Source organism: Biomphalaria glabrata, chromosome 6 (genome assembly GCF_947242115.1).
Source record: "Biomphalaria glabrata chromosome 6, xgBioGlab47.1, whole genome shotgun sequence".
In the NCBI taxonomy this organism is placed as follows: Eukaryota; Metazoa; Mollusca; class Gastropoda; family Planorbidae; genus Biomphalaria; species Biomphalaria glabrata.
The window spans coordinates 10,379,509-10,403,793 of record NC_074716.1 but is presented as its reverse complement, the minus strand read 5'-3'; the positions used below and the strand labels follow the sequence as shown (position 1 = coordinate 10,403,793).

General features: G+C 35.4%; 1 protein-coding gene across 2 annotated transcripts in view; it reads left to right on the top strand.

Moving 5' to 3' along the window:
• Positions 1-24,285, top strand: part of LOC106051273 (uncharacterized) — a 49,674-nt gene that overhangs the window by 7,843 nt on the left and 17,546 nt on the right. For both annotated transcript variants that reach the window (XM_056032641.1, XM_056032640.1), the window contains exons 3-8: positions 1,511-1,691; positions 2,543-2,560; positions 10,785-10,817; positions 16,265-16,375; positions 19,682-19,694; positions 20,560-20,611. In XM_056032641.1, the coding sequence (XP_055888616.1) occupies positions 1,511-1,691; positions 2,543-2,560; positions 10,785-10,817; positions 16,265-16,375; positions 19,682-19,694; positions 20,560-20,611 (408 nt within the window). The remainder of the gene's footprint in view (positions 1-1,510; positions 1,692-2,542; positions 2,561-10,784; positions 10,818-16,264; positions 16,376-19,681; positions 19,695-20,559; positions 20,612-24,285) is intronic.

Sequence of the window (24,285 nt, the reverse complement as noted above, 5' to 3'; positions counted from 1 at the left end):
CACTATTTTTGTGTATTTATGTTTCTTGTGTTTTGTGAACTGATATGTTCTGGTGTTTCAAACTGTCTTGGTGTCCAAGTCAGCTTGTGTGTATGTACTGTACTGTGTTATTATGAACTGTTTTGTCATTCTTGTACAATAAAGCCTAGGATCAAGACATGCCTTCCTGTAGTGTTTTATTAGGTTACTACAACTATACAAAAAGTGTTGCAAGAAGATCTCCATACGCTCTGCTCATTCCCCCAAAAAATGGAGGCTAGAAATAAACACCTCCTCTATTCTATAATAATGCTTAGGACTGAAATTCTTAAGCAAACTTTCCAACTCTCCCTCAATGGAGTGGCTCTCAGCATGAGAGGCAGAAGATGTATTCAAATGCAGTCTTTTATGCATCAGTCATGCTTACTAGACTGTCTGATAAAGCTGGTCTCTCCACCGACAGACAGAACATTCAACATTCACCGCCTTTCCCCTCGCCTAACAGCCCCATACATACGATTGAAACTAGTAGACATCACTAAGCTAAGGCATTTATCTAGCGACCTTCAAATACTACAGAGTTGCCTACAGGTACGCATTTTGCGTATTTTGTATGCAAATGAATAAGAAAATATGCATCTATAAATATGCATTTCACACACAAAAATAAAAATTAAAATTAAAAAAAACACTTGTGGCTAATGATATTTTGAACAGTGAATTCGTAATGGGCTATACTTGAAATAGTATCTTTCTTTTTTGCTGCCTCTGTGAAGATCACAATAGGGATTGGAAGTTGACATTTAGGAATAATTTCTCTCAACAGAGAGGCGTGGACTGGGAACTTTTAACCTCAAAACCTATCTGAAGGTTCCACAACATCAGTGACCATTAATATAATTGGGTCTGTCACTGACTGCTGTCCCTTCATGGAACAGCATGGCAGACTTTTTGCACTGGGTCATCAGGCCTTTACTTCATACCCACCTCTGACTCCACTGAGGTAAGGGGGCTAGGCTCACTGCCTATCTGCTTCCTCTAACAGATGTTTTCACTAAGGTGCAATGTTAAGACCATGGGAGCTGGAATTATCTTGGCTAAACAACACTAAGAATGTCTTCCACTACTAATTAACAACCTTTAACTGCACCACACATCTTCCTGACAGCACAACAAAGTACCTTAGTATCTACTTGTCATGGTTCCTCCTTATTCTTCTGTTTTGTGGAGTGAACAACAGTACTCAGAAAGACACGAAGATAAAGAAACATCATTTCTTACTCAAAAGCTAGTACAAACACTGATATGCATAAAATACAATACTTTTGAAGCAATGTCTGTAACTTATAAGACAAGGTACCAATGTAAATTTTGATATCTGTGACTTGTTTTTTTTTTATCTATTCTTACAAAGGAATATTTAAAAAAATAATATTGGATAGTTTTCTTTTTGTTTGTTTTTAAATAGATAAGTTGGATTTCATTTAAGTATATTAATTAAAAATCTATTTAAAAAAATTGTACATTTCAGAACGCAACGTCATCATTTGCACCAAATGTTACTTTTTCGCCTGTGACAAGCTTTCAGATAAATTTGGAGTTGGATGTTGCATCAAATTATTTGACCAGCCATTTTGATTGTTACATTAAAAAATTATTGTCAGCAAACAATTCTTTCATACTTGAAAAAAATCTCGTAGAGGAGGAGAAAGGTGTTTTTTCTTGTTTTTCATTTTTAACAATCTTTTATGCTTACAGTAAGTTTGTGTGAGGTTTTGTTGGTCTGATCATATAAAAACAGACATACACTAGTTTTATAAGAATAATAGTTTAGTGACTGGCTTTTTCTAAAATGTTTTTAAAAAAATATTGTAAAATCTAACCACATGAGGATATGAAAGGACTGAGAGAGTTATGACATCACTACGGTGAAAATTAAATTAATGAAAACAGACTTTAGATACAATTAGAGGTGTAAAACAATACATTTTAAAAGAAAATCTCTTTATCAAGATAGTTCTTTTTTCAGTTAATTCTCATGGTTTGAGAATTCTGTTAAAAAACAAAATTGACTTTTTATTTGTCAGTGCTAAATAAGCTTTGATCATATAAAGATAATACTTACTGATCAGTTAGGCATGGACAATCTAGTTTTATTTCTTCTTCCCTGATTTCCTCTAGGCTTGGGTTGAGAAGTGGAGTTTTAACTATGTTGCATTCTCATGCTTATTCTTACAGTCTATATAAAATAATGTGTATCATTCAAGTCTTTAATAAAATGCTGTTTAAGTAATGCTACTTGCTATAATCATTTATCAACAAAAATTTTTATTAAAGGATTTACATAAATTTATTTAAAAAAATGTTTTTAGCACATTAAAGGTTTTTGCAAGTTTACCCATTCATAACCTCTCATGGACTTTTATTGCTGCACTAATGTATTGAATATACTGTGTTTAGGACTAATTTTACATATTCTACTTACATCTATTAGCACAGAGAGTGTTTTTTAAGAAATTATTTTGTTGTTTTTTAACAGAAACATGCTTTCTCTTTGTTACAGAATCCACAAATGATGATGGTATGTTTTACTAAAATTATACTAAGCAAGGAGAAAAAAGTAACAATGTTCTGACTTGGAAATGTTTTGTTTTTTTACTTTTATTTTTGTTTCTTTTAAACTGTTCCTGGGTGAATGGGGGATTTAGAAATTTGTTGTTTACTTTTTTTTTATTAGGGTTGGGGGATAAACTTGATGATTGTATTGACTAATAAAAACAGTGCTTTTTAAAAAAAATATCTGCTTTACTATCCTTGCGGGTTAAGTAATTCATGAAAAATTGAACCTGCATTTAATTTTTGCACATTTTTGTTAGGTCTGTAAATAATTTTTTCTTATACAAATGTTAGAAATTATTTTTTTTTCTATTAGAAATTTGAATAAATAAATGAAAAATTAAGAATACAGTTATTGTTATTAGATCTTTTGGGCCATAATATAATTAATTACAAAAACATGGCTTATGTTATGGCACTGAACAACAAGGATGAAACTTAAACTAATGTTTAATGAAATGAAATGTGGAATGACTAACAAAGATAGTATTGAAGGCAAAATAGTCAATTTTACGCATCAAGTGTGCACAAATGTGCAAACTAACAGTGTAACGTGTTGCTGCACTGGTCACAATGGCTAGTGTTACAACATGGTTAAAAAATATCAAAATCGACAAGTAACTCTGATAATTTGGTAATGTAAACAAAATTATAAGATAAGGTATGCATCTACATAAATAAATCAATTAACCTAATAATTAACAAGGTTACAAAAGACAGTTTGTGTGGAAACACAAACTCAAAATCGGCCCCCAAAGTGGTCTACCCAGGCAGGCTTCAATATTTTCAGAAAGAACATCCGAATGAAATAATATCCAAGACAAATGAGAGATAAGAATGGAGAAAGAAGGTTAACAGAACTTGTGTAATGCCCCAACGGTCCAGCAGATCAAAGGATAGGTGAAAGTGAATGTAAAGTTAGATGTTAACCTGGCCTAACTAGTTAACCTTTAAGACCTTGTGGTCTATAGGGCAGATGATGTAAAGTTCATCTGTTTTTGTGGCCTACGGTTAACGAGGGTGTGATGTAGCCAGCACAATGACCAACCGCCGTTACTCTTCCCCAACTAACGTCAGGTACCCATTAGAGCTAAGTGGACTCAGAGGCGCGCAAAGATTCCCAAGTTGAAAATCCCAGTCTTCACCAGGATTTGAACCCGGGACCCCCGGTTCAGAAGCCAAGCGCTTTACCGCTCAGCCACCACGCTTCCCCTGGCCTAACTGATGTCTTATAATTGATCTAATTGTTTTGAAAAGGCTCAATCTCTTATTCTTTTTTTTTTTTTTTTTTTTTTTTTTTTTTTTTTTTTTTTTGTCAAGAAATTACAATTCATTTAATATCTACTAATTTGTAGTCATTTTCAAAAAGTAAAAATAAAACAATAGTGGTCAAGAAATTACAATTCATTTAATATCTACTAATTTGTAGTCATTTTCAAAAAGTAAAAATAAAACAATAGTGGTCAACAAATTACAATTCATTTAATTTCTACTAATTTGTAGTCATTTTCAAAAATTAAAATAAAACAATAGTGGTCAAGAAATTACACTTCATTTAATATCTACTAATTTGTAGTCATTTTCAAAAAAATAAAAATAAAACATGAGTGGTCAAGAAATTACAATTCATTTAATATCCACTAGTTGACAACGCCTTCAATTGTAGTCAAACTGAATTTAAGTTATCTTATCTTGTAGACATTTTCCAAAAAAAATTAAACGAAACAAAGGGAAATCTGTAGTGTGATTGTATCCAATTAGTTTATGTTTCCTTTTAAGCACTTGGCATTGTCATTGTCACTTTATGGTTAAAGGGGACATAATGTATTGCTCTTGGTGGTAGTACGAAGAGGAAAAAGTGATTTCATCCTAAGCCTCCATTCTGTCTCGTCAAATAGTATTTTAGACATATAATAATATTTAATTTTACACAACAGAACAATATCTTTTCTATAAAGTAATACAGAGAGAAAGGACTTCCTTGATAAGTGGCCTCAGTATTTTTGCTTTAACAGTAACAATCTTCTACATAAATGAGTTTATTAACAAAGCTGCACAGCAACATTAACAATCTTTCCTGAAATTGACTTTGTAGCAATGCTATGTTCCCAGGTAGTAGCAAGTAATTAGGCAAGGCAAGCTAATATAGGTTTTATACAGCTGCCTTGTATATTTAAAAAGACTGATCAGGGAACAGGTTAATCCCTCTCACGACAATTTTTAAAGGTCTCCTTGAGATGTAAGAGGGCTACTCTAGCATCATCAAGGTGGCCCTTGGGTCTGTTAGAATCGTTCTGGGATAGTTAACCAAGCAAAGGTGCTGCTGTATCACAATTGTTCAGGGTTCTGTTAGGGTCATGTGTAAATTATTTCAGGATAGGGGTGTCGATTAAGGATTCTTTTTTTCTCTCATTACGAGGGGTTAAAAAAAAAAATTGATAAATAAATAAAAAATAGTTAATTTGTCTTAAACTATTACATTATTCATAAAAGATTCTTGACTTTCAATTGTCTGCCCTTGTCTATATTCTGTAGGATTATTGGTTTTGGTTATTTTTGTTTCTAGTCTCTTCGCAGGCTCCATTCAGTTACGTCTTGTTTTCTTGTTCCTTTGTTTCCCAGTATGTCTAGGATGAGGCTGCCGCTAAGATATAGACATTGTCATAGAGTTCTTGTAACGTTTCCACGGGCTTGCCGTGTTCTGTGAGTGTTGTACAGACACACTTGTTGTTGACTTGTGACATGCTCTCCGATCATGTGACCAAAGAGGACGTAACCGCGAGGGAGAAATAATTCTTCAAAAGTGTTGACTTCCCTTTAAAAGACAGTTCTTTAGTAGTTTTCCATAGATAAATAAAGTTCAATTTGATTCCTATCCCGCATCTCTCAGCCCAAACTCTCTTTAACCCAGGTACATACACACTCTCACACACTCGCATAACCACTTAAACTAACTGACATAATACAAATAGAGTAACTTTACAGATTGATTACAGTTTACAGTATTTAGATTTTTATCTCTGAGGTCTGACAATTTAGTCAAGGGCAATAAATTATACAATAATTACAATTTCTATCTAACCAGTATAATTATCAATTCTATGTTCAATTATTTTTCTAAATATTAACTCTAGATTATAAGGATTTAAAGATACATTGTTATTAACAACTTTAATTCTACTGTGCCACACAAGACTTCTGTATTCACTCACTATTATTAGATTAAATTTATGAATCATCTTACTTTTGATTTTAGGCAATTTATTTAAAACAATAGCTAGGTTAAGATTAACATTGGTGTTACAGTTTGCCTCTAGTAGGACTTTCATAGTGCATCTAACATTATCAAATATTTTACATTTTAAAAACATATGGCTTTCATTGTTACCATTATCTGTGTGACATAAAACACATGTGTGTACATTTCTTTTCTTACTTCCTACAGGGGTCATCCCGAAGATTAGTCTGTATGTTATTTCCCTGGCTTTGGGTGTAATGTGTTTGCTGTGTAGATTTATAAAAGTGTCTCTGAAATCTATTACACCTAACTCTCTACTCCATTTGATCCTATTGAATAATCTTTCTTGTAACTGTTTCTTAAGTGTTGTATATGTGTCTTTTAATTGACTGTGTATTAGATGTTCATTGCCGGGGAGTATTCTTGATATGGATCTGTAAAATGGATGTGTGTTTGTACCAAAGTGGTGTGGGGTGTCATTTTTTATTGGAATTATTTTATTTAACCTTAAGCCGTAGTAGTATATTGTTAATGGAAAATTGTTTGGGTTCTTGGCTACTTGTCCTATGTATTTTAATCTTAGTGCTTGTATTTTGGTTCTGATGTCCTGTAAGTTTATCCCCCCATCCTCTTTGTTTTGTATAAGTGTTGTGTGTTTAATGTTCCTGATAGTGCTTTTAAATATAAAATTCCTAATGATTGTGTTTATGCTTGGTATAAAAGTTGGTGGAGGTTCTGTGATGTTTGCTAAATAAACTATCTTCGGGATGACCAGGTTGTTTACTAGTATTGCTCTACCAAATATAGTAGTTGCTGTATAATGAAATCTTTTAAGTGTGTTTTTGGTTTTGTTTAAAATATTTTCCCACTGCTGTGTGTGGTAATATGTTGGGTTGCTTGTCCACGTGATGCCGCATATTTTAATTGCCTTCTCTATTTTAAGGTTAAAGGGGATGTTTAAGGGGGTTTCCCACCTGCCCAATCCCATAATACAAGATTTATTTATGTTGATTTTTGACCCGCTTGCCCTCCCAAATTGAATAAACTTATCTATGATTGCGGCTATGTCTTTTTCTGAGGAAGGAAAAAGGGTGGTGTCATCAGCGTATGCTTTAACTTTAACTACGGGCGTGGGGCCTGGGATTTTTATCCCCGTGATTCCACTATCTAGCCTAATGGTTTCTAAAAGGGGTTCTAGACAAAGGGTGTATAAAAAGGGAGAAAGGGGACACCCTTGTCTAACAGATCTTCTAATAGGGATACTGCCACTAAGGGTTTGGTTTATTATGAGTTTGCTTGTGGCATCAGTGTAAACTAGCTTTATGTTTTTCTTCATTCTTCCATCTATCTTCGTCTTGTCTAGTATTTTGAAAAGGTAATCATGGTCTATTCTGTCAAAGGCTTTTTCCTGGTCAATAGAAAAGAGGGCTGCTTTCAAGTCTTTGTCTTTACAGAAATATATAATGTCTCTAAAAAAATGGTTAAGTTCGTCGATGTTTTTGTCTGGGTTGCTACAGTATTGGTCCTGTCCTATTAAGTGTGGTATGAGGGGTTTTAGTCTTAAAAAAATCATTTTCGTCAGGAGTTTGTAGTCGGTGTTTAGAAGTGAGATCGGTCGAAAGTCGCTAGGTGAGGTGTTGTTTTCTTGTTTTTTTGGTAGAAGTGTGATGTATGCTAAGTTGAAATCTCTAGGTAACTGTTCTGTCACTAACATGTCGCTGTATAGATTTAATAGTAGGGGTCCTATTTGGGGAAAAAAGGCTTTGTAAAATTCAAACGTCAGACCGTCTGGGCCAGGGGATTTGTTGTTTTGTGTTGTATCTAAAGCAGCCCTCAGTTCGTCTAGCGTAAAAGGAGCGTCTGTCTCTATCTGTTCTGTAATTGGTATTTCTTTGCAGTTCTGTAAAAATAATTTTTGTGCGTTGTCGTCCGTCTGTTCCTTGTCATACAAATTAGTAAAGTGTTTCGTAAATGTGTCTGTTATTTTGTCCAGGTCTTGTATAGTTTCTCCTTTACTATCAACAATGTTGTCAATAGTTCTGTCAATTTGAATGTTTTGTTCTGCTGATAAAAAAAGTTTGTTAGGCCCTTCGGTTATTTTTTTACTTTTGCACCTCAATTCCGCTCCTTTGTATTGATAGTTAAATAGTTCTTCTAGTTGTGTTAGTATATGTGTTTTGGCTGCTTCGTCTTCTTCGTGTGTTAGTAAACTTTTAAGTCTTTCCTCTTCTTTTTTCCTTTTTGAGTTAACTAGTGTGGCCAGTATTTGGCTTTGCTGCTTAATGGAGCTTTTAATTAGCGTCCATATTTGTGTGACTTTGAAATGGGGTGTGTTTGAGTCATGTATTATATTTTTGAGGAGGTTTGCGATTGTTTTTAAATAGAGCGGGTCATTTAGGAGGTCGTTGTTAAGTTTCCAGATCGGTGTTTTTTGTTTTTTCTTTTTTAGTTTTGGGTTCAGCAGTTCCACTAAGACTCCTTTGTGGTCTGTATATTGTAACGTCTCTACGAGATGTGTTACACTTTTTGTTTCGCACGCCCTTGGCACATACACTCTATCTATCCGTGTTTCTATTTGGTGTGCCTTGTCCCTGAACGTGGTGACCCGGCCCGTGACCTCTACTTCTCTATAGGCATCTACTAACCGGAAAGCCTTGATGACTCCCCCCAAATAGTCATGCGTTTTAATTGTTACACGAGGAGCAGGACCCTCTGTGTTTGTGTTTTGCTTGTCTAATTGGGAATCAATGTAATTTAAATCACCCCCTACTATCAAATTTTCTCCTGCGTACTGAGTGTGTAGAATGTCACTTAGCATTCCAAAAAACTCGTGTTTCTCTTTTTTTTGAGCGGGTGCATAAATGTTGACTAACGTGTATGTGTGTTTTTGTGAGCTTGTCCTAATTATTACTATCCTTCCGCTATTGTCTTGATATGAGTGTGTGATTGAAAACCTATTGGATGTTTGTAAAATGGCTGTCCCTCGTGGCTTTCTACCTAAACTAAAATAACCCTCCCGGAGGCCCATAAGAGAGACTGCTTTTTTGGCCTTGTACTCTAACTGTGTGTTGGTCTCTTGCAGAAAGATAAAGTCTGGCTTGTATTTCCTTGTGAGGTGTGCTATGTATGTGTGTTTATTGTTAAGCCCTCTGATGTTGAGTGTCAAAATTTTGATGTCTGCCATGAGTGTGTGAGATTGGTTTGCGTGTTTGTTATTCTATTGTATGTGTATGCGTTTTATCTTTAAGAGTTGCTTTGTTGTTTATGTGTTTGAATGTGTGTTAGGGTCCTCGCCCTCATCTATGACTAGCACTGACGGGGAGTCTGGAAAGTTCAGCTCGAGCTTGAACTGTTCTTCCTCTTTTTTCTCCTCCTCTACCCGGGGATCCTCGTTTAGATCCTCTGATGAGGAAGAGAGAGAGAGGGCCCTCTTTCTTGTTATTTTGGTTGGGGTGGTGGGTGCTGAACTTGCCCCTCCGGATGTTTTAATTTTTTTACTTTGCTTAGATTTGTTTTCAGGGCTGTTAGGTGGGGGGAGACCACTTGGAGTAGCTCCCATAGCTTCTATTTGTTTTTTTCCCCCTCCTTTGCTGCTTTCAACCATTGTGAAGCCATCTTTTTTTAGCTGTTGATCAATCTCGGATTGCTTTTTCTCTCCCTCCCCTTTAAGGGCCATGGCATAGGAGATTTTCCCTCCTACCTCCTTTGCACCTTCTGTGGGGTTTTGGTCCCGTCTGGGGTTCGCCCTATTTGGACACTGGTTTGACCAGTGCTGGTCCTGTCCGCAATGCCAGCACTGTTGTCTACGTCCCGGGATGGTCACGAGGACCTTGTAGGTCCTCGGATCGTCCTCATATCGTAACTGAATATAATGGGGGAGTTCAGTCTGTTTGCGGAGTTTGATCCAAGCCGCCAACTTATCTGAGTTGCCTAGCTTGATTGGCTCTATCTTGGAGCCTTCTTCTGCAAAGGCTCCAAAGATTTCTCCTATCTTTGATTTGTTTATGGTTGGTGCTACCCAGTGAAGGGTAACCCTGATTTTTTCGTCTTCTAAGGTACAGACATCTACCTTGAAGTCCTTATCATTCCCGAATGATTTCCCTAGTATACGGGTTCTCACTCGGGCGGATGTTGGGACCAGGAACCAGACAAAGGGGTTCTCGAAGCGATATAGAGAACTCACTTCGTCCGGTGTTAGTTTCAGGCACTCTATTAGGCTCGCCATAGTGGCCTTAACAGCCCCTTGGCCTGACAGCTTTAGAAGCAAGGTACCTGGGGAGTGGACAAGTCCACCATCCAGGTCCTTTTTTTCAATAAAAAATGTCTTAACTGACATTTTTACAAGGGTTTATCACAAGTACAGAGACAGAAAAGAGACGATAACTACACTACAAACTACACAATACTTTACTACACAACCCTCGCGCCGTCCACTCTAAACAGTAACACACAAAAATCCACAGAATCACAAAATAAACCACAGAAACACAAATAATCCACAGAATTAATCCTCAAGTGTTAGCTACTTAATCTCTTATTCGAATCCTCAAAAAAAAATAAATAATTCCGCAATATAAAAAAGTTCACAAAAATGAAGTTTACAAGATTACTATTCTTTTTAAATTAGGTCTAACTTGTAATGCATACTAATTAGCTTTTTCTCTTAAAAAAACTGCTTGCATAACTGATTTTAAAAATTAGATTTTTCGCTTTCAGAAAAAAAAAGTAGCTGTTGCTTCAGAACTTTGAATGGTCTAAAATATTGTGATGTCCGATTTTCAATATCTTTTCTAGTTTACGAGATCTAAACGGGACGGATGGACAGACATTTTGCACAAAACTAATAGCGTCTTTTCCCCTTTCGGGGGCCGCTAAAAAGTGTGAATTTGATATTAGTTTATTTACTTCAAATGTTTAAAATTTCTAGTTTTTTAACATTCTCTTTGTTTAGGAAGTCAAAAGGATGACAGTTCTCAAGATGAAGGTATGTTTTAGTATTTGTGAAAGCTTTTGTACAATAAGCACTAAAAAAATATTTTAAGCCAAAATTATTTTTTATTGGTTGAGAGGAAGGGGGTAACCTAGTTAATTCTATTGGCTTTGCCTCAATAGCTACTAGGTTCATACCCAAGCGAACCAGAAAACCCATTGGTAGCGAACCATGCTGAGAATTACTCCCTTAGAGCATGTGAAAGGAAGCGAGCAATGAACAAGGACAGCCTTAATGCAGCACACAAACCAGTTCTCTCTGTAGAATCCTTTTCCTGATTGTCTTTCATGCTGAACTTTGCATTCATACAGAATGTGTCCTATTGTCTCTACGTCCTCAATGCTGTGGCGACATCGTGTCTCTTAGTGGCAAACCACACCTCGTGGGCAGGTACCCATTGTAAGATGACGTTCACACCAAATTGTAGAAGACACTCCCAATTCGCGATGATTTCCTTTACCCTTCTGACACCATCACATATCCCTTTGAGGGTCTCTAGAGCGGACATCGAGTCTGTAATAAGACTACGACATTGGCTGGCGCAGCCCCGTTACTTGCTTTTCCTTCCACCCATTCCAGTGCCTGGAACATTGCCTCCAGTTCAGCCTCAAGGCTGATTTTCCCATTGCAGGGGCCCATGAGCTTGTCATTTTCGGGAGTGCCAGAGAGTTGAGCTACCGCTCCATACATAGCTCTTATAGTGCCCTTGAGCAACATCTCTCAAAATACTTGGCAAAGTGAGGTAACTCCAAATAACAAATAGAATGATTTTACAAAATATATTTTAAAAATCATTAAACAGCATCTAATAATAACAAAAAATATTTGTAAAAAAAAAAGAGAGAGAAATTGATGGCCTTTAATATGATATATAATTTCTATATATTTTACAAGCTTTAAAGTTAAACAAGAAAAATAACGGGTAAAGATGAAAATTTTTAGAGTGCCTGATTTTTTGAAGACCTGTTGGCCCCTCCTATTATTAACAAAAAAATAAAAATATAACAATTAACAATTACTAAAGTAAAGTAAAAAAAATGTAATGTTCCCCTTTCAAAATTGTGGTCTATAGGGCAGATGATGTACAGGTGTCATGTGGCCATCACAATGACCCACTGCCTTTACTTTTCCACAACTAATGTCAGGTACCCATTAGAGTCTTCACCAGGAATCGAACCTGGTTTGGACGTCAAGCGCTTTACCGCTCTGCCATGCCTATAAAAGTAATTTTATATAATATATATATGTGTTTCTTATTTGTGTGTCTAGTGTATCAGCTACAAATAGGCCTCTACAAATAATCTAAAAAAAAAATTAATTAATTGATATTCATATAAACAATTGCTTGAATACAAATGAAACAAATGAAAACAACATTAAGAGTAGTGATGGATGACAGGGGAAGACAATGAAATTACCATTATAAATTTCTTTATGGAAAATAAAGATTATTATTATTTGTAGTATTGTTATATTAATATTATTAGGTGCCAACAAAATAGTGCATAAAAATATATTTCAGTCCTTTTCAACAAATACTTAAGATATCTTAAACTATGAATAGAGTCAATACTTTGTTTTATTTAAATGTTATCATTATTTCTCTGTCATTTTACTGGAAACACTTTAGGTATCTTAAAATATAAATATGCAAACCTTATGCAAGAATCATAATAAGCTAAAATGAATACTTTCAAAATCAAAATATCTCATTTATTTAAATTCCAAATATGTGCTTCAAACACATGCAAATCTACTTCCATACTTGTCAGATTTACACACCGTTTAAGAAAAAACGACTAATTTTTATTATGGAAAAGAATGTACCATAATCAGAAGAAGATGGGGTTTATATTCTTGTCTCATGAAGGGTGTGCTAGGGAGAGAAGGGAAGTTGATTTAGGCCAACTAATTGACACTCCTGAACTTTGATAGCTAATTGATGGAGTTAGACAAAAACGGACAGGAAATAGTAAAATTAATTATTGAATTTGTTAGTCACATCCTGAGATAAAACAAACATTTTGCAAAATAAGAAATTTGATCGCCATCATAACTAATCCTGACACTTAAGCTTGTCAATGTTTTTTTTTTTTTGCTGCAAGAGATGTCATGGATTGATCAAAGAGAGATGCCATAGAAAATCAAGATCTGAATATACTATAACACACATTTGTAACACACACATCATCATATACCTAACCCATATATTTTAGCAATTTATGCTTTTTAAACATTGGTGAAAAGGAGAAAGAGCTAATATTTTTAAAGTACTCTCTTTCTCTGAAAATATATGGCATACATTTAGATCTATTAATACTGAAGAAAATAGAGACCTTAACGTAAAGGCTGCCTAGGCCTTCACTTACTAAAATCTGGTACTTTTATACACATCATATATATGAATTTACTATCTTGTCCTGCACTATTCTGTCTGGAAATTTCTAGCTATTTTGTTTTCGCTACTATTTCTGTGCTATTTAGTTGGGTCACCGTATTATCATTATAAAAAAAAGATACAAATACAATTTAACATTCTAAGTAAACTACAATAAAGAAAGCTACTAGTGTTACATCTGAAACCCTGGTATCCTTAATCCTCAGAGACAGTTTATCCAGAACTTTAGATCTTTTCCCACCCCTGAAACCCTGGTATCCCTAATCTTCAGAGACAGTTTATCCAGAACTTAAGATCTTTACCCACCCCCTGAAACCTTTGGTATCCTTAATCTTCACAGTTTATCCAGAACTTAAGATATTTTCCCACCCCTGAAACCCTGGTATGCTTAATCTTCAGAGACAGTTTATCCAAAACATAAGATCATTTCAGAGCTCTGAAACCTTGGTATCCTTAATCTTCAGAGACAGTTTATCCAGAACTTAAGATATTTTCCCACCCCTAAAACCCTGGTATGCTTAATCTTCAGAGACAGTTTATCCAGAACTTAAGATCTTTTCGACCCCTGAAACCTTGGTATCCTTAATCTTCAGAGACAGTTTATCCTGAACTTAAGATCTTTTCGCACCCCTAAAACCCTGGCATCCTTAATCTTCAGAGACAGTTTATCCAGAACTTAAGATCTTTTACCACCCTTCCTCCCTTATTACACATTATAATAATTACAATTTAAAAATCAAGAATTGGTGGTATGCAACCTAGGCGTGGCCAGGGGGAGTTTTCGAGGTTCAAACCACCCTCTCTCCCCCCCTCCCCAATGAATAGACATTTTAGTGTTAAAACTATTACTTCTTCCAGCATTGCCGAGGATGTTTTTAGGTTTAAAATTCGCTCTTCAATAAAAAAACTATACCAAATTACAGTCACCAAATTCCATGATTGTTGCTGCGGGGGCAGGGGTTTAAAACCCCAGCCAATAAAAATCTAAAAGATATCTGTAGTCTCTAAATTGCAAAATTGTAGCCAAGTGATTTGAGCTCTTTCCGATAAAAAGAAAAGCAAACTATAAGAGTATCTTAAAAGGGGTTTTAAGTTTAAATCCCATCCCCCACACACAAACACACACATATTACAAAAAAAAAATGGATGAATAACTAGCCACTAAATTCAACAATTGTAGCCAAGGGGTTGGATGTTAAAATCCCCATTTTCAATAATAATAAAAAAAGCTAAGCTACAGCCACTTTATTCCATGAGTGTAGCCAGAGAGGCTAGAGATAAAAACAATAAATTCCATATGCATGGCCAAAGGAAAACTACAGTCTCTAAATTCCAAAAATGTAGCCAAAGGGGTTTTGAGGTTAACCCCCCCCCCCTCCCTTCAATAAAGCTAAGCTTTAACTACCAAATTCCATGAGCATAGCCAAAAATCGGTTTTGTGGTTAACCTCCCATCATTTTTCGAATAAAATCTAGTGCAATATCAACCATTCACAATTAATAAAAAACAGTGAATAGCAGATTTGATATTTGACTTACAATTTTTTTAATAGAAGAACAACTGGCTAATGTACTGTAGACACCCCACAATATGCATTTTTTTTAGTATCAAATACCAGAGTTAATGCTTGGTGGCGGTGCTATACTGGAAATCCCTGGGGGTGCCCACAGCGCTCACTTAGAACCCCTAGCTGTTCCATTAACTCCAGAAGGAACCTATTTTTGGTTAGATTGTGTCCTGTCCTAAGTTGAAAGATTAGACGTTGATCTTGTCGGGATAGCTTATTTTAAGCATCAACTTTCTTGTGATTTGAATGAGAGCTTGTCCATTTCTCATTTATTTTATTTACTATTAGTTTCTTCATTTCTTCTGGGTAGAGAGCAGAGTTTAATTGTGAGTTTGTTCTCCCACTCTTGGCCTAACCCTAACCCATAACTAAATAGCTGGGTCGGCCTTAACCATTGTGACCAAGAAGTCATGGAAAGAGCACTCTTTTATTTCTGCAAGTTGGACTACATTTATCCCACGTAGATTTATCTGTGAAAGAAAAGAGGGTGGGGGAAGAACAGTTAATCTACTCTGTATTCACAATCACTAAGTAGCAGGGCCGGACATTACCATTGTGGGGCTTTTTGCAAAACGGATTTTGCGGTGCCAAGTTTGGGTCTGGATACGGATAATAAGCGAAAATTAAGAGTTTGTATTAGAAAATAAATTTGTATTTGCATTTTAATTATTCTTTACTACATACAGAATTACATCACAAGCCTTGTGTGTAGTGAAGTCATACAGTATATCACAACAATTCAATTTTCTACATAGATCACGCTCAATAGCAAAAATTACCAAATGTTTCAATCTATCTACAAGATTTGTTGACCTCAAGTAATTATTTATTCCTTTGAGGCGCAAGAAGCTTCTTTCACTAGATTCCACAATTACGGGTATTGCATATTGCCGTTTTTTTTTATCCCATGTAGGATTGGGGTTTTCAATTTGAATGACACCTCAAAATGACAATTTTGTATATATATTTCAGGATATTTGTACGAGTTTTTAAAAGATTTTAATAATTTCCAGATATTTCAAGTCTTTTTCGTATATTCTGTAATTTGATGAGATTTCCAGGAGCCCCTGGTAAATCAGCAGGCCGCGGAAAATCTGTTATAAGTTATAAAAGGGTTTAATTTAATAATTTACTTCTAGAATTAGTGCTGTTCCTGTGAAAGGTTGAGTAGCATAAAGCCAGCCCTGCAAAATAGCGGCATATGATACCCCGTGGGTCGACTAGTATGGTGTAATTTACAATATTTTAGAAGACTATCAATTGTACTCAATAAACTTATGCATAAATACAAACAAATGATCTATATTATCTTGCCTAATAGGTGTTGTTCCTAAATTGAAATCTCTTACTTTAAACATTTTTTAGATGTATTTATTGTATTACTGTGTATAATTTTATTTGCATATGTTTTGTCCACTAATTATTTTAGAAGTTTCAAACAACGTCTATGTGGAAATGTTTTTTTTTCCCTCTCAGGTTTGCAAGGAACACATCTGATCATAGCTCTAAGTGGGACTGGCATGCTTATTGTCCTGATAGTGATTGTTGTGGTTCCGATTGGTGTTTGGAGAAAAAGAAAAGATAGAGGTGAAATAATGTTTATTTTGTTAATGACTATAATCATTGCTTCTTTGTGACGGTACGCACCGGTATAGTGGTACTGGCACCTTTTTCAATGTGGGGAAAAAATTGTTACTCTTTGTATTTTAAAGTTATTATTCATTTATTAGTAGTTAAAAGTTAGGCTATCCACCACTGAGTACCGGCACCAAATTTGTTTTTATAAAAAAAAACACTGACTATAATAATCTTTATTAGTTTAAGGAAAAAAATAAAAAGTCAGTTTGTTTGGATTACCCAATCTACCAGATATAAATTAGAAAACACTAATCATAGACCAACACCAAAACCTCAAGCATTTCAATAAGCTATTCATAGAAACTTTACACAACTTAACTTTACATCAAATTATTTCAAAAAAACACCATATTAAACAACATATTCAATCTCTTCGTAACCAACAAACTTAGATTAGTGGTAAAATATATTATCCATGATATCTGTGAAATAAATGTAACCCAATTAAACAAAGCTGTATTTAACTTTCAAAAATCATTTCTATCAGAAAAAAGACATTGATCAACCAGTTGAGGACCTTTGCAACTGTATTAAAAGCCATCTTAAAAATATTATACGAAATTCAATACCAAGTAAATGCTCCTCAAATAAAAAAAATAAATGCCAGTTCAATAACAAATGAAAGAAACTTTGCAAACAGAAATAAACCCTGGTCTGCCTGGTCGTGAGGTTTGTGCGCTGGACTGTCGTTCGGATTTATTTATGGTTGAGGGTTAAAATCCTGCCCGCTCCCATCCCCCGTCATCCTGCAGGAGGTTTGGACTAGGAAGTAAACTATCTTCAACTCTGAAGGAACATCCGAAACATGTAAAACAAACATTTTACAATCTGTAAAGAAACTACGGCAGAAAGAGTCCATAAAAGTACCTATAAATTTTAAAACCTAACCCAAACAGTTGACAGACATCTGCAGAGTGAATACATTAAATAATTAATATTTGAAGTTCTATGGTCATACATTAAATCTAAGAAAATGGAAACAACATTAAAAAGTGAAGATAACTTAACATATATTGATAATGAAATTAAAGCTAACATTCTTAGAAAATAAATACTTTGCATCAGCATTCTTAGTTCTAGGAGACAAAAACATATTGCTTAATTTAAATTAAGTCGAAACAGTAGGATATATAAAGTACACGAAAAAGGGATCCAAAACATATTAGCTAGCATAAAACCCAAAAAAGCTTCTGGACCTTATGGTATTCCAGTTAGATTGCTCAAAGATCTAAGCAATGAGCTAGCACTAGTGTTAAAAATACTTTTTTAGTCACTTCACTATTTAAAATAGAAAAATCTGATCTGCTAAAACGACAGAGCAGTATCACCATTGGCACATGTAAAATACTAAAACTTATGTGATAACATCATAACTTACTTAGACTTAGATAAACATAATGTACTCAAACCATACCAACATGGCTGTAGGAAATATAGATCATGTGAAACTTAACTAATAGGATTAATTTTTAATTTTTTTACAAAATAAAGCAGTGACATTTATAACAAACAATATTCACATTTGATTAGAGTAATACCATTAGTAAAATCATTAGTAAAATCATTAAATTTAGAGATATTTAGCAGAGAAGAATTAAAAGAACAGTAGCAGTTATATATAAAACAGTGAACCATAATTTACAAATAAGAAAACAATCCTAATAAAATACTCAGAAAGACACAAAGATATTAGTGCCATTAGAAAATGGAATGGGTTGCCTGAATCAACCAGGAAAACCAATGACTTAGCAGATTATTAGAAGCCCATGTGTCCAATAAAGCCCCCATGTGACCTATCAGCATTTATAGCTAAAAGGAATCTTATAAGATATATTAATATTGTTATAAACCTGGTGGTGGCACAGATGGGGGTAGTGGTGTGAGTGTAGTCAGCCGACGCAAATCGCCCCAGGCCAGCGCTAGACGAGCGGTCAACCGTGACGAGTTACGACGATCAGCCGAGACGAGTTAACAACATGAAGGTTCGAGTAGGATCGGCGTCGTGAACAGAGCTCAGGAGTGTCCCAGAATGGTCGAGCGACGTTCTGTCCGGTTCCAGAAGGCCAGTAGGGACCCTATATAAAGAGCGGAGGTGTCGCAGTCAAGACGGTTCAGAAAGCGGGTTCACGACAGGAGTTCAGAACACGGTTGACTACCGCACAGTTCAACGGTGTGGTTCTGTACGGAGCATTACGACGGTTCAGTGCGGAGTACTGTCAAGTACAGTTGAGACGAACGGCGTCTTGATTTTGGTCTGTGATCGAGTCCGACACAACGAGCCCAAGTGTGTGAAGTCAGTCCCGAACTGTTGAACCCAGTGCAAGCCCGGAACGAGACGGAGAGGCCAGTGCAAGACTTGATACGGCGGAATGGTGTTATCGGAGAGATATTTGTTATCGCAGAGCTATTTGTACTGTTCTACGTGCTGCCAATTGTACAGTATTGGCTGTTATTTATGGACATTAAACCTTTACGTTATTTTGGAGCCCTGACTTGTCAAGTTCTTTAAGTTGGTGGTGTATGGTGCAGTTTGCAGAGAGCCTGGATAGTGAGATTCGTAACAATATTAACAAGTTCCTATGCAACCCACTGTTTATAATGAGTTCCCATGTGACCTTCAGTTAGAATTTAAGGTGCTGGCACATTCGTCCAATGATATTACCTACTTACTTATCTACCAATTCTAGCCTCTAAGTGTGTAATTGTACTGATAAAAGGCAAATAATAGACTTGATGAGTCACAGGTAAACAAAAATACAAATGATAGTTAGTTTGGTCAGGGACAAAGTTTTATGCCCTTAGGATGTACTTATAGTTCATCAGGCTAGAATTTAACTGTCTTATTAGGAAATGAGAAACATACATTGATGTACACCAAAAATATACTTTTAATGATTCAAATCATCAGGCTAGAAATTAACTGTCTCGTTGGGGAATGAGAAAAAATTTAAAAAGTGATATAGCCCAAAATGTAATATCATCAGGGCAGAAATAAACTGGAACTTGTATGAGATAACATTAAAAAAAATAAAGAAATATATTAAAATACAATAGAGATTAAAATGTACTTAGCTCAAAATAAAAATATCTTTTTTGCTTACTTTCTATGTCACACTACCAGTGAAGAAAAGAAAAATTTAACAGTTCAGTTTGTTTTAATGTTATTTTAGTTCAAATTTAAGAACACACACTCACAAAAAGATTTTTTTTCAATATTGTTTAATTTAGTAAAGTTCTTTAAATTTTCTTCAACAGTTCTTGAAGAAAGGTAAGCAAGATTTTTTTTTTACAAAGCTTATGTCAGCTCCCTATGCCTGTGTTCTTGTTCTCTCTCTACTTATCATTTCTTTGTTGTTGTTTTTTTTTTGTACTTATATTTTTTCTTTTTTATTTCTGTAATTATTTTTCTGTTCAGTAGCACATCATTTATCCATAATAATTAGGAACTGGGTCTGTCCAGATACTTCATTGTCCAGATAACCAAATGCAGAATTATGACAAAAGCTTTTTCAGTCTTCATATCATAGGATTGATTAAAATAAATTTGAGAACTTGTCAATGTTTTACTCAGAGCAGTCATATTCTTGCTCTTTAATATTGTGCCGCTTTTTCATTTGTTTTAGAAACGTTAATTTGAAGATTTTTGGGCGCCTCTGAGTCCACCCAACTCTAATGGGTACCTGACATTAGTTGGGGAAAGCAAAGGTGGTAGGTCGTTGTGCTGGCCACATGACACCCTTGTTAACCTTTGGCAACAGAAACACATGACCTTTACATCATCTGCCCTATAGATCACAAGGTTTGAAAGGAGGAACTTAACTTTTTTTTTACTACTCAGAAATGTGCCATGATACAGCTGCAATATACGAACATCAGGAAGCAATGCAACTGAAGAAGTCATTCATCAGCAATAGCACTTAGATACAGAGTTGTAAAACAAAAAAAAAACAAAAAAACAACAGATTAAATATTTGATGTTCTGGATGACTGATGTCCAGATAAATGATAGACTATTGTATCCTCTCTGTGTTTCGTTTTTCTGTACTTATTATAATCTACTATTAATTTTGTGGCATCCGTTCAGTAAATTATTTTTTAAAATGTTTTTTTTTTATCTTTCTTTACTCTTTTAGTCCTACAGAGAACTTCTATAGGTCATTTTGTGATCCTGCATCTGTACTTGATGTAAGTATTAAAAAAAAAACATTTCACATTTTATCGCCATGTTTTATGCTTACTGTATGTCCAAAAGAAAAATCTTTTATGTCGTGTGGGTGGGAGGGGGAAAGTGTGGCGAAATATTTCAGGTTTAAAGGTTTAGAAGATAGAAACCTTTCGTTCCAATTTTTTTTTCCCTAATTTCCATTGTCATAAGACACAAGAAGTAGGCTGGTACCTTTCTCGAGTGGTCTCAAGGTTCATTCTAGAGGCTCAACTGTAGATGCTGAAACTTACTTCCAACACTTTTGTGAATTTAACTCTTTCTCTCCTAATTGACATTGTCACAAGACACAAGTAGTAGGCTGGTACCTTTCTTGAGTGGTCTCTAGGTTCATTCTAGAGGCTCAACTGTAGGTGTTGAAACTTAATTCCAACACTTTTGTGAATTTAACTCTTTCTCTCCTAATTGACATTGTCACAAGACACAAGTAGTAGGCTAGTACCTTTCTCGAGTGGTCTCTAGGTTCATTCTAGAGGCTCAACTGTAGATGCTGAAACTTACTTCCAACACTTTTGTGAATTTAACTCTTTCTCTCCTAATTGACATTGTCACAAGACACAAGTAGTAGGCTGGTACCTTTCTTGAGTGGTCTCTAGGTTCATTCTAGAGGCTCAACTGTAGGTGCTGAAACTTACTTCCAACACTTTTGTGAATTTAACTCTTTCTCTTCCAATTGACATGAACGTTTATTTGACCTCATAAAACCACATCAATTTTTGTTTATTTATAAACTTTAATTTGTGTTGCGTGAAAAGAACATGCATTTACCTTATAATTAGATACCAATTATAACATTTTCTGATAAACAAACTTTATTTAGTTTAATCATAACAAAGTAATGAAATACAAATGAGTAAAATAAATAAATAATTAATAATTCTGTTGAAACTAGTAAAATAATTATGGAGAGTTAAAAGAATTAATTTCTAATTTGGTTTAATGAATGTTTTAGTATTTTGCATTAAAGTTAGATGGTATCCAACACACATGTGGACTAGCCATAAATCACAGGACACAGTATTACACTTATAAATGTAATATGTGTAGTATAGAACCATTTAAATATGAATAATACAATTAAATGAACAGTTGTGAAAAGAAATCCAGTCATCAGTTGCAAAATAACATTTAATTTTCCCTAAAAGAGTTCCTAAATTTTATATTTACAAAACGAAAGTAAAATAGGAATTGAAAATAGATGGAGGTGTGGGAATGCATTAGGGGTAAATGTGAATGTCCACTGATAGAAAAACTTGCCCAATGTCTGTTTCTCCCCATGTCTCTGCGTTCAAATTACCTGTTCAAGCTGGTTATTGATTTGAAACATAAAACTTGTGAAAGGTTAAAAGGAAAAAGAAAATAAAGCTTCCATTTCTCCAATAAAATAAATCTTATATAATTGAAGGAAAGATATTGACAACTCCAAAATAAAAAATAAAAAAATACTTAAAAAAAAAAAACTTATACTAAACTGATATGGGCTGTGTCACATCCTTTCTCCTAAATAAAACAAAAAATCATTTACACACCTTTTATATCCCCTACTGTTCATTTGAAACTAAAGCTAACATCCTAAATAAATACTTACATCAGCATTCTCAGCCCATATAGATATAGCAGTACAAGAAAAGGGTATCCAAAAACTATAGGCGAACATTAAAGCAACAACAACAACAAAAAAAATGTAATTCAATGGATATCAGCTCATATACAACTAGAAGGAAATTAGAAAGTTGACACACTTGCCAAGAGTGGAAGAACAAACTCACAATTAAACTCTGCACTCTATCCAGAAGAAATGAAGAAATTAATTGTAGATAAAATAAATTAGAAATGGACGAGCTCTCATCCAAATCACAAGAAAGATGATGCTTACTATAAGCTATCCCAACAAGATCAACGTCTAATCTTTCGACATGTACCGAAAGCTCAAAATTGGAACCAGTGAAATCTGCCCATGTGGAGTATCACCAGAGAATGCCAACCACGTCCTCCAAAACTGCTCACTTTAGCAAGAGGCCCGTACAAGACACTGGCCCAGAAACACCCCAATAGAAAGAAAACTATATGGAGAGCTCCCTGATTCGGAAACCACTGCGCAGTTCATCTCATGTATTGGTCTAGTCATCTGAACACTCCAACATAACAATGAGAACGAAGAAGAAGAAAAATTAAAGCGAATAAAGCATCCGGACCTGATGGTATTCCAGCTAGATTACTCAAATAACTAAGCAATGAGCTAGCACTGGTGTTCAAAATACTTTTTCAGGCATCTCTTAACCAGGTCAGAGTACCAAGGGACTGGAAAGAAGCTAAAGTTACCCCCCCCCCCCCCCAATTAAGAAGAAAAAAATGTGACTCAAGAAACTACAGCATCACATGTAAAATCCTAGAACACATAATATGTAGCATCATCATCATCATCATCAAACTCCATTAGAGTGAGGGCTTGAGAGGCTCAAATCCTCTCTTGCAAAAGCCCTGGACAGAAACCCTGCTGTCTTGCGTAGTGCATGAATGTCGCCATACAGCTCGAGAATTTAGGGTTTCCCAGACCTGTCGAGACGAAGTTCAGCAAGTCTGGGGCAGTCAAACAGGATATGAGGCACGGTTTCTTCTTCTTCCCCGCAGCGGGGACACCGTTAATCAAAATTTGGCCACAGCCGCGAGAAATATGAGCCAACAGGACAGTGGCCTGTCCTGCACTGTGCTATAATAGCTTGCTCAGGCCTGGACAGCCTCCACCACGGGGAAGTGCGGTCAGGGTGTCTCATGCGCTCCCAGACTCCACGGGCTTTTTGGGACTTGTCCCAGCACTCAAACCACTTTTCCATTTCTGTTTTTTGTATTATAGCAAGGGCTTGATGAAAGCTTACAGCCTCATCAGTGGGTGGAATTTGCCCTCCCTGGTGGGCCAAAGAGTCTGCAATTGTGTTGCCAGTCACACCTATGTGACTCGGTACCCACTGCATAATTACAGGGGTGCCATAGCGTTGTTTAATGTTATGTGAAGCCATGATGACAGTGTTGATATTGGGAGGCCATGGTCCGGGGCTTTGCAAAGCCTGTAGTACAGATTTTGAGTCAGTGACCACAACAATCTGTGTTGCCCTCAAATGTCCCTCGCCGAGTTGAGAATCAATGACTTTTAAGGCTTCACAGACTGCCATGGTCTCCGCATCAAAACTGCAAACACTACCACATGGTCCAAAGATTTTGACTGTGTAAGAGCCAAGAAAGTCGATGTAGGCTCCATAGCCTGCTCTTCCAGAATCTATTGATGCCAACCCATCAGTGTTTGCAAAAATAGCACTGGGCTTGAAGGTATTAATGGTCTCCAGAGCTAGGAATTGAAGGTCGTTAGATGAACGGCTTTGCTTAGTTGCTTTTAGAGTTCTAGTTTTTTTTAATCTAATCGTGACGGACAGACCGACCATCAGACAAAATGCACAAAAATAATCTTCTTTTATTCGGATAGAAGAATCTATCAAAAAATAAAATCTGATTTTTTTAAAAAGTTTAAGGAATTGTTTTAGAATTGGTGTATTTTTATGAAAAAATCGCTTGCATAATTAATTGTATAAATTAAACAGTTTGATTTTAGAAAACCAAAAGTAGCCGTTGCACCTAAACTTTT